Below are 12965 nucleotides of genomic sequence, written 5' to 3' on the forward strand. Positions count from 1 at the left end.
GCTGTAGAGCAACTCACACTTAGAAGCAACTATGATGATGTCAATCTGGTGAAACTAGCATTTCAGGAAAGGAGCGAAATTAAGCCATGTCCGTCCAGTCTGAGGACCAAGTCAAAGTACTGGCAAGGTGGATCTTCTCATAATTGACATTTTGAGTGGATGAGGACCAGCCATCCAGAATGCTAGCCATGGTGGAGAATGACTGGGTTTAATGATGATGTTAGGAGAGATTTTACTCCTGGGGAAAACATTCTGAACTTGATCAGGAGGGCTTTAAATTGAATTCTAGGGGAGCTGGAAATAAAATCACTGGACTAAGAACTTCACATATAGATTTTTATACCGTAGAAGGGTTAGGGAATGTGGTTGTAAAGTTGTCTGTTAACCTCTTAGAGAAAAGCAGAAAGAATATTGGCTTCATTGGCTTTATTGTCTAAGCACTAATAATAAGTGCAGGGGGAATAAACTTGATTTACTGGCAAAGGAAACTATAATCTCTCTCCCTCTAATCCACCCTTCTCCAGCGGATTCAGGGTGGCGCACAAGATAAAACAAATTCAAGATACAAAATCATAAAATCCCAGACATTAAAAAAACCCAGTCTAAAATCCCAAACATTAAAAAACCATTCAACTAGATTCATCCCATATCAGAGACATACTATCAGCTGGGGAAGAATGTCAAGGTTCAATGGCCCCAGGCTTGCTGCAAAGGTGTGTTTTTAAAACATTTCGAAAGGCCAGGAGGGTGGAGGCAGTGCAGATCTCTGGAGGGGAGTTGATGCCAAAGGCCCGGAGATGCCACAGAGAAGTCTCTTCCTCTTGGCCCCGCCAACTGGCATTGCTTGGCTGACGGAACCTGGAGAAAGCCAACTCTGGGGGATCTGACCGGCTGCTGGGATACATGAGGCAGGAGACAGTCCCGTAAGTAATCTGGTAATATGTATTTAGTGTAACATAGGCAAACTCTATAAAGCATGAACCTTATAGGAAAGTCCTAATTTGTCTTGGTGACATTTACTTTTATCAGTTGGGAAGACTTACACAGTCTCTTTACTTGCAGCTCACATGCCACAAAGATGCCCTGTATTGTCTTTCTGCTCTGACCTAAATGACACTGCTCTCACATCAGCCCATGAACAGGGACAGGTATAAGTTAACTGTACAGGGGTTAAAAAGCAATGTTTGCATTTGGAATTGACAGTATACAGTAACAGCTGCAAGCTGTATGATAACTCTTAAGCTTCTCCACTCATTACACTCAGGGCTAAGCAGTGAAGGGCTACCAAAAGGTTAACTATCACACTGTGGGCGTGGCTTATGCAGGACGCCCTGCATTTTCTTTCAGCATCTTTCCATGCAAATTGAGTGCTCTGGGGTGGAGCTCCATTTTCGCTACCCCACTGCGTTTCTCCTCCCCCCACCATCCGGGCAGTAGCCCCTCCCTGGGGCTAAGTCGCATGGCCAATAATGGTGCTTACCAGCCATTTCTGACTATGTCACCTTTTCTCCCAAGCCCTGGTTAGCCTGATTTTGTTGTTGTCTTTCCAAAGTGCTAAACATAGCAATTTTGTGCCAGTGGCTATTGAAATTGTTCAATATCTAACCAGCCAACAGTGCTGTAAATGATTCTACAGCTTCACCAGGTTAGTGAAACACTGAACTAGAGTAATGAAGATGGGCCTATCCTCCAGTTATTTCCTGGCTAGAATACAGTGGAACCTGGAAATGGCTTTTGTTACCCACGTAAAGAAAGATAGAGAAGAGAAACATTGCATGGGATTCAGTTCCCTGAATTCAACTGCTTTAAAATGTATTCAGCTGGAATTACAACAGAATGGAGATAAGACAAGAAGATGGAATCTAGAGATGAGCAGGCAGAATCTAGCAAACAAACCTCTTCCAGCTCTGTGCTGTGATTAGGGAGTGATTTCTTCCTAGCTGGTTACGTGCATAAGAGGAAGAACAGTAAAATCAGTGGCTTTGCTTATGCGACACGACTTTCACAATAAAGATGGCAACGTTGTGCAGTGAATCAGGCGATAGAGATAAGCTGTGGGGGCTACAGTTTTCATGTTTTTCTAATTTTCTGCCAATTCAAGGATAGATGGATAGCACTTTAAATTGGAAAAGCCTTTAATTAATGGGAAATTTGGGGGAAAGTGATAATATAGTACTCGAGTTGCCAATTTTAAAGGAAAACAAAGTTGAGCAAACATATAGCTAGACCAGTGATGGTGAACCTATGGCACGGGTGCCACAGGTAGCACATTGAGCCATATCTGCTGACACGTGAGTTGTTGCCGTAGCTCAGCTCCAATGTGCTTGTGTGTGCTGGTCAGCAGATTTTTGGCTCACACAGATGCTCTGGGAGGGCGTTTTTGGCTTCCAGAGTGCCTCCAGGGGGATAGGGGAGGGCGTTTTTACCCTCCTTGGCTCCAGGGAAGCCTTTGGAGCCTGGGGAGGGCAAAACACGGGCCCACCAGAAGTTGAGAAACAGGCCATTTCCGGCCTCCAGAGGGTGGGGGAAGCTGTTTTTGCCCTCCCCAGCCATTGAATTATGGGTGTGCGCACTTGCACATATACAATAGTGCACATGCATGCTCTTTCGGCATCCGAGGAAAAAAGGTTCACCATTACTGAGCTAGACTATAAAGGAAACTGGATTCTGATTTATTTATTCATCTAGTTATAAGATTTATATGGCCACACATCTTAAGCAACTCCGGGTAACTCACAATAATAAAACCAATAAATGAAACAATGATAAAACAATATAAAAAACATTGAAAAAATGAAACAAAAAACCTGTGCTGTAATTGGCCCCCTTGGAATGCTCCACAGCATGCTTAACTGGCCTCCCTCCATACTCTCTACCTATGTAATCCCAACATTCAGTAAAAAGCAGGTCTTAATGGCCTTTGGAAAAGTTAGAAGGCTAGATGTCCTACATACAGCTTGGCAATAGGGTATTCTACAAGATTTGGGCAGCTAGATATAGATAGATAGATAGATAGATAGATAGATAGATAGATAGATAGATAGATAGATAGATGATAGATAGATAGATAGATAGATAGATAGATAGATAGATAGATAGATAGATAGATAGATAGACAGATAGATAGGTAGGTAGGTAGGTAGAGGTAGATTTATGCTTTGAAAGTACTATTAAGTGGCAAGATTTCAGGGAGAGCACCTGGAGGACCCATTTGATGAGCAGATAGTCTTAGTGAGAAGCAGTTGCACTAATAACCAGATTCTGTGTCATGTAACAACCAGTATCCTGAATTTCACCCGGAAGAAAATGGAGCTAGTGCGGCTTGCACAATAAGATATGGCATGAACTTATGGTAGCCCTATACTGGGAGCCCTGTTGCATTATAGACTAGTTGTAACTTATGACTGTCTTCAAGGGCATCTCTCAAACAGATAATAAACTGGGATTTGGGGGCATGAATAGATAGATGGGTTTTATTTTTAAAAAAGTACAAGTACAAACAATCGCAGTACAAAAAAGAATTGGAGGACAATGAAAGAAGAAAAGGTGATTTTAAAAAAGCTTGGTGAAGGTCTGAAAATAAAAAAAGAAACAAAATGTGGAAAAAAGAATAAATCACCAAGAAAAAGTACAAAGGGGTCATATTGGAACCTATATATGACATACATGAAATCAAGAAGTTAAAGCTCAGAATTAGATGAGGATAATGAAGGATGGGAAGAACAACAATTATGGATTATTTGAAGGAAGTTCAAATAAATATATATCACCTGCTCAGACAAAGCAACAAAATGCACAAGGTACCAAAAAAAGGACACAACTATTGAACTAGTAGTCTGGAACAAAGTTCTCCAAAAACAGGTTATGTAGGAAATTGTAAAGAAGATGAAAGGAGAAGATACTGATTGATTGATTTATATTATTATATATTATTAGTATATAATACCAATGTATTTTAATTAATTAATAATTACTGAGCTTGGTTATAGTGTATTTGTGAAAATGATCTTGGAGTAGTAATTTTTTAAAGCTAAATTATTTGTCAACAGAATGATATGGCTACCAAAAAATGCAAATACAATTTTAGATGGCTTCAAATGAAGTAGTTTCCAAATCACAGGAAGCAATTCCTCCAATTTAAAATAAATTGATCAAGTATTGCATTCTAGGCACAGTATAAGAAGGATGCAAACGAAATGGAACAGGTTTATAAGGCAATAAGGAAGATCAGGCAACTACAAACTTAATCATGGGAAGAGAGATCGAAGGAATTGGAACTGATTAGTTTTGAGAAAACAAGACTAAAAGTAGATAACAATCTTTAAATAGCTGAAAAGGAGCAAAAGATTTATACAATCCAAAGGGAAACCAGAATATGCTGGAAACAGATCTTACTAAGGAAGATGAAGATCTATTCTATATATTTCCAGAATACAGAATAATGGATTTAAATTACAGGATGGCATATTACAACTGATTTTTTTGGGGGGAGGGGGGACTTTTTGATTGTAAAAACAATTTAATAATGCAACCAATTGCTCTGAAAGGTAGTGCATTCCCCTTTAGTAGATGTATTCAAGTAAAGACTATACAGCCATTTGTAAGAAATGTTTTCCTTTGGATTGGATTGAAAATAGTGCATTCCAATTACATAATGTTATGGTTTGAAACAATCTATTTTTTCCTCCCTGAATTCCCAAGTCCAGAGCCTTCCCTTGACAAATAAGTTTCTACAAATAGTTTAAATCATTTTTGTTTTTATTAAAAAAGACCCCAAACATATTGTTCCCTATTGCCTTTACTGTTGCCAAGTCAGGGAGGAAAGAAAGCACCAGAAGAGTAAGCTTAAGATGGAGGAAAAGACAAGGATTCCGTGGTTTTTTTTAGTACCATCAGTTTATAAATCCTGATGATGGAAATACAAGGGAAATATGTGACGGCTTTAAAATATAAAGAATGCCAGTAGCAAAAGTAAACGGGCAGATTAGCCAGCAAGAAATCCAGAGGGTAACATTTTTTATTTCTGAAAGCAAAGGTATCAAGGCAACTGGGAAGGGTTGTTGTTTTTTTTAAACCATGCGAGTTTTAAGCTGACTGTCAAGCTAGGAGTGGGAGTTAGCTATGGGTGAGTCAGGTATCAAGACGGTCCCTACCAGAGCACTGCCTTCCTTGCTATGTAACCTACAGGTGTAAATTGGGGTGGGGTTGGGAGAAAGGTAACAAGGAAAGGCGTTCCCCCCCCCCCCCCTCGGGATTCAGGCTCTGTGGCGGCGGGCACCTGTGCAACCCGCGTGTTCTCACTTACCCATGTTGTATCCATATGGGGATTCAGTGGCCCCATCCTCCAGGCTAGCTAGGATCTCTCCTTTGCCCACGTCACTGTCCCCCACCAGGAGGAATTTTAGCAAAAAGTCATAAGCTTTCACAGGGCTGCCCACGTGGTTCATCTTCCCGACCCCGCCACCACCACGTCTCTGCGGAGAATCAGCTCCCAGCGCCCACGAGGGGCACCGAGCCGCCACTTGTGCCACCGAGGACTGAGGAGGACGAGCAGCAGCAGCGGCTCGCGAGCAAAGGCATGTTCGAGCCCACCCTTGCGGAGGAGTCCCCGACGGGCTGCTGCCAATAGCAAGACCTCTCAAGCTTTCGGGATAAGAAGTGGCGGAGGAGGAGAACTGGACGAGGCGTCTTCTCACGGCGGAGACAAGACCCGGAGTTTCCACGGGCGTCCTCGGGGGCCGAAGGCTAGGAAGGGCGAATTTCCAGCGGCGCCATGGGGCGGGGTGGGGTGGAAAGAGTTCGCCCGAATTGGCTGCGCGGGTTTGACTCCCGCTGCCCCGCAGCGAAGCAGGACCCGACGGGAGTCGTGGCCAGAACCCGCCGCACTGCTGCTCTAGGCGCACCGAAATGGAAGAAGGCGGGAAAAGCCGCTCGTGTCAGCGCTGGGACAAGCCGCCACCGAGGGAGACTCGGAAAGCCTTTCGTGCGGGGCGCTGTCGTGTTCCCCCAAGACGGCAGCTGGCTCCCCCGCCTGCTGTCGCAGTAGCTCTGGCTGTTGTTGTTGCTACAACCTGAGCACAGCTCTGTCAGACTGTCCCGACCAATTTGCACCCCTCGCTGCCATTGGGCCGCGGGTTCCCAGGCCGCGCCCACTATTTCTGCTATTGGCGTAGCGGAAGCCCAGAATTCCGAATCCTGTTGCTATTGGTGAGCGCGGACCCACCCCCTCGAGGCCTCACAGTTCAGTTGCTGGGGTACCTCTTACTCAGGATTGGGCGGCGCGTCTATCTGTCACAGGGCGAGAGATGCGGAACAGGGGGAGTTTACACTTGGGAGGACGAGGCAGCATGTGTGTTGTCAGAAAGGTATACAGGAACGTGGTTTCTGGCTCCCTCCGATTCGAACTTCAAGGTTTTATTAAATATGTGTGTCCTGCCTCCGGATTCACATAATAAAGAGCACGATGAATCGATCCTACCGAGATTCTACTCGGAGAGGGCGGCATACAAATCTAATAAATTATTATTATTATTATTATTATTATTATTATTATTTATTAAGATTAGCAATTGTGAACTGTAAATCTTGTTTTATAACCGTCGAGACCTGCATGCTTCATGAAGCCAGAAACAAGGAAAAACCACATTTTTATTATATTGAGTAAGGACGGTTCTGAGTGAAGTCATATGTCATTTAACAGTGTTATTTAATAGTTACTGGATACTTCAACTTCAAGCACAACAATACATAAGCACACAACAGATGTAAACTCAAAGTAAACCGCTCCAAACTTGACTGTAGAAAATACGACCTCAGCAACTGAGTAGTTAATGCCTGGAACTCACTACTTGACTCTGTAGTTTCATTACCAAACCCCCAAAACTTTACCTTTACACCAGTGTTTCCCAACCTTGGCAACTTGAAGGTATCTGGACTTCAACTCCCAGAAGTCCCCAGCCAACATTCACTGGCTGGGGAATTCTGGGAGTTGAAGTCCAGATATCTTCAAGTTACCAAGGTTGGGAAACACTGTCTTAGACCAGGGCAGATTCCCATTCCCGCCACTACTGATGTGTTGTGTGTGCAGCTTTGCTTCTGTGTGGGCACACACGCATCCCACCATGTTTATGCTTCTGCGCAGGAAGCAAAACCTCGAGGGGACGTGCACTTGTGTAAGATTTCAGCAATTTTTTTTCTTCCATGCATGTGCAGAAGCAAAAAAATAGCTGAAATAATCTTGCATGCATCCCCTGGCCAGATTTCACTTCCTGAGCATGCACAGAAGCAAAACAATGCTGGGACACGCACGCGTACATGCAAAAGAAGCTAAGCTGCGCACGCAGCTCAACGTTTGCTACCGGTGCGGCATCCTTTACAGTTCCAGTAGCAACCCACTATTGCCTCAATCTATGACCTCACCTGATTCCTAAGAAGTCAGTAAGTGGCATGCATAAATGCACCAGTGTGCCTACCGTCCCTGTCCTAATGTTTCCCTCTTATTAGCGCCCATCTCATGTATGTAAACAGCGTTATATCTATGTATATTACCAAAATGTACTTAACAAAATAAAATAATAAACAATTTAGATTCTTCACCTTGGATGAACTGAACACTTACTTATGTGTATTCTGTAGGAAGGCACCCTCTCCTAAAAGAATGGACTATTTTGAGAAATATTAAAAATGCAAAATATTATATTTTCCTGGATGAGAAATGAAAAAATGTATTTTTAGAGGGAGAAAGCAGCCCCCACCTTTCTTAATAACCCTCAGAAGATATCAGCATTGAAAAATAAAGAGGTAGACAGCTTTATTCATAAGCAAATGTCCTCACCAAAGAGCCAAAACAGGAGGAAAGTCATTAACACATAACACCCTTTTAGAACACAACCTCTTCATTGCATCTCCCTCAGAAACCTCAACCAAATTTAGCTCAGGCAAATATAACATGGCACCTCGGAGTCTGACAACAGCTTGCATGGAAACTGGAAGTTCAAAATCAATGTTTAAGAGAAAGTATAAAAGCTACTCACTCTCAACTCCCTGTGGAACCCATGTGGTTCTGCTTCATCATTAAACAATCTTTCCAATCAGCCTCCCACGTTTCCAGAGTCTTTCTCCCACTTGGAAGTGAACCAGATGGATATTTCTCCCCACAATACCATAATATAGATTTTAAAAATAATTTGTGTGTAATAGGGAGACTTCATAAAATGGTGCATGGAATGATGACTGGTGGTATTTCATTTATTGGGTTAATATACTAGATTGGTATTTCGAAGGTGTCCCCCCCCCCCCCCCCAAAGCAATTGAATCTTCTTCAGAATGGAATAGTAATTTTCTTGGGCGAGAAGCAACACTTCCTCAACAAAAACAAAGCAAGTCCAATTGTCTTTGGAAAAAGCATATTTTGAACAATCATGACCTGAATGGTTAAGAATCTCCATAGACTAGGCCAGGGGTAGGTAAAGTTGGCTCTTCTATGACATATGGTCTTCAACTCCCAGAATTCCTGAGCTAGCATGATTGACTCAGGAATCCTGGGAACTAAAGTGCACAAGTCATAGAAGAGCAAACTTTGCCTAGTCCAGCTCTAGGCTGATACAAAATGAACTGTAATGATGAGCCAGGGCATTATAGGAGGAACAGAGAGAACATTGCAGTAGTCAAAACACAAGATAATGATCCAGCAGCATTAGTCAGTACTGCAGCCAGAACTGGTACATGACAGAAGTACTTTCAGTATAGTAAAACAGCAGCTAGGTATAATTGAAAGAAGTTGGGGAGCAAATGAGAAATAGTAAAAGACACCAAATCTTTGTTATATATCAGAGATCTTCAAACTTGGCAATTTTAAGACTTGTGGACTTCAACTCCCAGAATTCATAATTGTCCCAAAGGTACTATGCTGCCTGGAGAATTCTGGCAGTCCACATGTCTTAATATTATCAAGTTTGAGGACCCCTTGCTATATATTAACAGGTTGAAATGTCCGGATATGGTAAGAGATCAAAAGGGAAAGGCACTTGTGGATATAGACAGCATTAAAACTTCCAGATGAAATTCAGACTGGAAGAGAAAGATTGCAGCTCTAACTATTTTGAGTTTAGGATTTATGAGAAAATTCATTTACATAAATTAGCTGATCTATTTTAACTGACCGCTCGATTCACATTCATTCATATAGCAACTGTTCATTTTTCACGCTTTATGCCCATTGCAGCATCCCCATAGTCATGTGATCAAAATTGGCAACATGCATGTATTTTTGACAACTGCAATATCCTGGGGTCATGTGATCAGCTTTTCTGCGCTTCTGACAAGCAAAGTCAATAGGAACTTCACAGATTACGTTAGCAACTATCGGACTATTTTGAAGAGTGTTCGGAAACTACTGGTCGTGCAAAATGCAGTTGCGCGAGCGGTCATGGGCCTTTCTAGGTATACCCATGTCTCTCCAGCACTCCGCTGGCTGCCGATTGGTTTCTGGACGCAATTAAAAGTGTTGGTACTGACCTATAAAGCCCTACATGGCATCAGACCAGATTACTTACGGGACCGCCTCCTGCCGCATGAGCCCCAGCGACTGGTCAGGTCCCACAGAGTTGGCCTTATCCAGGTCCCATCAACTGGACAATGTCATTTGGCGGGGCCTAGGGGAAGAGCCTTCTCTGTGGGGGCCCCGGCCCTCTGGAATCAGCAGCCCCCAGAGATGCGCACTGCCCCAACCATCCTCACCTTCCACAAGTCTGAAGACTCACTTGTGATGCCAGGCCTGGGGCCATTAGACTCTAGACTCCTGGCCGATTAATGGAAATATATGTTTGTTCGTTTAGAATGGGAATGATTGATTTTTAATAAAATTGTGGTTTTTAAATTAGCTAGTTTTTAAATTTAACTGGATTCAGGACACTTTTTATTGTTTTTTATATGTTGTAAGTTGCCCCAAGTACTCAGAGAGGGGTGGCATATAAATCAAATGAATGAATGAATAAATGAATGAATGAATGAATGAATGAATAAATAAACAAACAAACTATGCTATTAAGGTAACAACTTTAGTGATTCATTTAACTGTGCCAAGAAAGGTAATAAAATGGGGCAAAACTCACTTGATCTGATTAGCAACGAAAATTTGGGCTCAATTCTGGTAGCAAGTCAAGGATTACCTGCAGTCTAAAAAACTTACCTACATATTAAAAATAAGCTTTTTTATACAATTAAATAATAGTGAAATCCATTTCTTAACAAACTTTAATTAGAAATGAAATAAAAACATTTGAAAAACAACCCCTGAGCTAGCCTTCAACGATACAGAAACACCAAAGAAAATATTAAAATATTTGAGAATAAACATATACCAAGAGGCATCTTAAGAGATACTTTTCTGTTTACTCATCTAAAACCAGCAAATTAAAGCCAGCAGATACCAATTACCTTTTCTTCAATTCTCAGCTGCTGTCTCTTTTTAAAGATGCTATGTATATATTAACTTGTGAGTCACAAATAACTTCAGCCTAGGAAATCAGCTGTTGTACAGAAATAAACTCTAATTAAACAGCAGGTTGACCAATTAGGATATCTTTGGAACATTACTGTGCACTAGAAATACATCCTTATTAGGAAGAGAAAGCAATGTACAAATATATTCCAAATAATAGTCTGAAGTTCAGTATACTGAGTTATTTATTTCATGAATTATGTAGATATAATAAATGGTTGATAAAAAAGCACACAGGTATGTTTATCCCTTATTACGTTCTCTAAATATCTGAGAAATGTGTTTGCATTACCTGATATTCTGTGGACTGCACTTGGTCATGTGCAATTGCTATTAACTTCTTACATATCCTCATACATCACAGTAGGATTTTATAAGTTAATTTATTAAACATATGTGATTCAATACTATATTTCTTGCTTAGTAATTATTTAGAAGACACAATTACTTAATTTAGACACATGCAAATACAGCTAGTCCTTGACTTAACAATAGTTCACTTAGTGACCATTCAAAATTACAACGGCACTGAATTTCTGGGATTTCCACTTATTACCATTGCAGCATCCCCATGGTCATGTGATTGATATTTAGATGCTTGACAACTGACTCAGTTATGACAATTGCACTGTCATGAGGTCATGTGATCACCTTTTGCCACCTTCTGACAAACAAAGTCAATAAGGAAAACCAGATTCACTTAACAACCATTTTACCGATTCAGCAGTGAGTCTCTTAACAAATGGGGAAAGAAAACTGGTAAAAAAATTAACAAATTTCTCACATAACAACATAAACTTTGGGCTCAGTTGTATTTGTAAGTTGAGGACTGCCCGTATAATAACCATTCACTGTTCATGCTTGAGTTGTTGATAGTTGATGTCCAATTATCCAGAATTAACATTTTCCCTTGTCAAAGATGTCATTTAGGTTGATTTCCAGATTTTTTTAATATCCTAACTGATGTATTTATGTTCATTTACTAATTTTCACATGACAGTCTCTTCTGGACAATTACCAACACTACAAAGATATTGCTAGTATGTAATGTTATAAGCACACAAAGGGTGTGATGACCCGGGGCAAGGCACGGAGGCAACACAACCAGCTGATATTTCGAATTCCCCTTTATTGCCCCATGTTTCTCCCCAAACGCTCGCAAGTTTATGGCAAATCCTGGAGCAAATTGCTCGCGCACACCTCCAGCAGCCTCTGACTGTGAATAGTTAAGCAAAACGCTGTTAGCTTCAAGGCAAGAAGTCCAGCGAGGCAAAGGGAACAAGGCAGCAATAAAGCAAGAAGTCCAGCAAACTGCAGACATTGGCAATGGGGCACATGTAACTCCACCAATTCAATGCTTGTTCCTGACAAGTGCCCCTCCCCACAGTATCTCCTTAAGTCTCAGTCCCCAGGTGTGCCTTGTGAAGAGGGGCAGGACGCTTTCCTCCCAAGTCATCAGGTTGGCCTACACTTCCTCTCAACTCTCCATGCTCGTGGATCAGTCCTTGCTCGCAGCGAAGGGCTACCAATGTTTTTACTACCACACTGTGGGCGTAGTTTATGCAGGATGCCTTGCATTTTCTTTCAACATCTTTCAGTGCAAATTGGGTGCTCCATTTTCGCTACCCCACTGCATTCCCCCCCACTGTCCAGGCAGTAGCCCACCCTTGCTTGCTCGTCACCAGAGCTCCGTCCCTCCTCTCCACTGCCTACCCTCTCTTCCCTCCTCTCTCAATCTTTCTACTCCTATTCTTCCCTGCTGGCAAGCCATTCCAGGCTTGAGGGACCCTGGGCTGCCTTGTCCTGCTTCTCCCCACATTCCTCTGAGCCTTGACCTCACTAATAATTGTATGACTATAACTTTACTGCTTACAATTTATATTGACTGGTTCCTAATATCATTTGATTACATTTGATATAATCATATATTTGATTATGCTTATTTGTACCCAGACTATCATTAAGCGTTGTATGTTATGATTCTTAACAAACAATTCTTTTATGTACACTGAGAGCATATGCACCAAGACAAATTCCTTGTGAGTCCAATCATACTTGGCCAATAAAAAAAAATTCTATTCTATTCTATTCTATTCTAATTCTACTCTACTCTATTGTTGTACCTAATCTTATCCTGGCTAATAGGCTTTCTAACTGATTTACTCTTGTCCCTAGACCATGAGACAAACAGACTTAAATTGCTCTTAGTTATATTAGTGTTAGTATATTAGTGTTAGAGGAGTTATTTCAATATTGTACAAAATCTGTTGAACCTTCTGTGATAAGAAGGTAGGTGACTTCAATGACAAGGGAAAGGAAATAGAGACATGACTGGGTTTTCAATGTGAACATCCAATTTAATCTCTCAGCCATTGCTGTAATGATATAAAGCCTGTTGTCATCATTGCACTGGTTGTGTTCTCAGCATAACCTGAACCACAAACTATCCAAGAAAAATTTGCAC

At 41.5% G+C, this 12965-nt stretch overlaps 1 protein-coding gene across 1 annotated transcript in view; it reads right to left on the reverse strand.

Annotated features, from left to right (window-relative positions):
• RAB40B (RAB40B, member RAS oncogene family) overlaps positions 1–6132 on the reverse strand; it is a 28801-nt gene extending 22669 nt beyond the window's left edge. Inside the window, exon 1 of the mRNA XM_070739671.1 lies at positions 5306–6132. Within this exon, the coding sequence (XP_070595772.1) occupies positions 5306–5447 (142 nt within the window). The 5' untranslated portion in view covers positions 5448–6132. The remainder of the gene's footprint in view (positions 1–5305) is intronic.
• Positions 6133–12965: the final 6833 nt, after the last annotated feature.

The sequence above is a fragment of the Erythrolamprus reginae genome, chromosome 2 (genome assembly GCF_031021105.1).
Source record: "Erythrolamprus reginae isolate rEryReg1 chromosome 2, rEryReg1.hap1, whole genome shotgun sequence".
Classification (NCBI taxonomy): domain Eukaryota; kingdom Metazoa; phylum Chordata; class Lepidosauria; order Squamata; family Dipsadidae; genus Erythrolamprus; species Erythrolamprus reginae.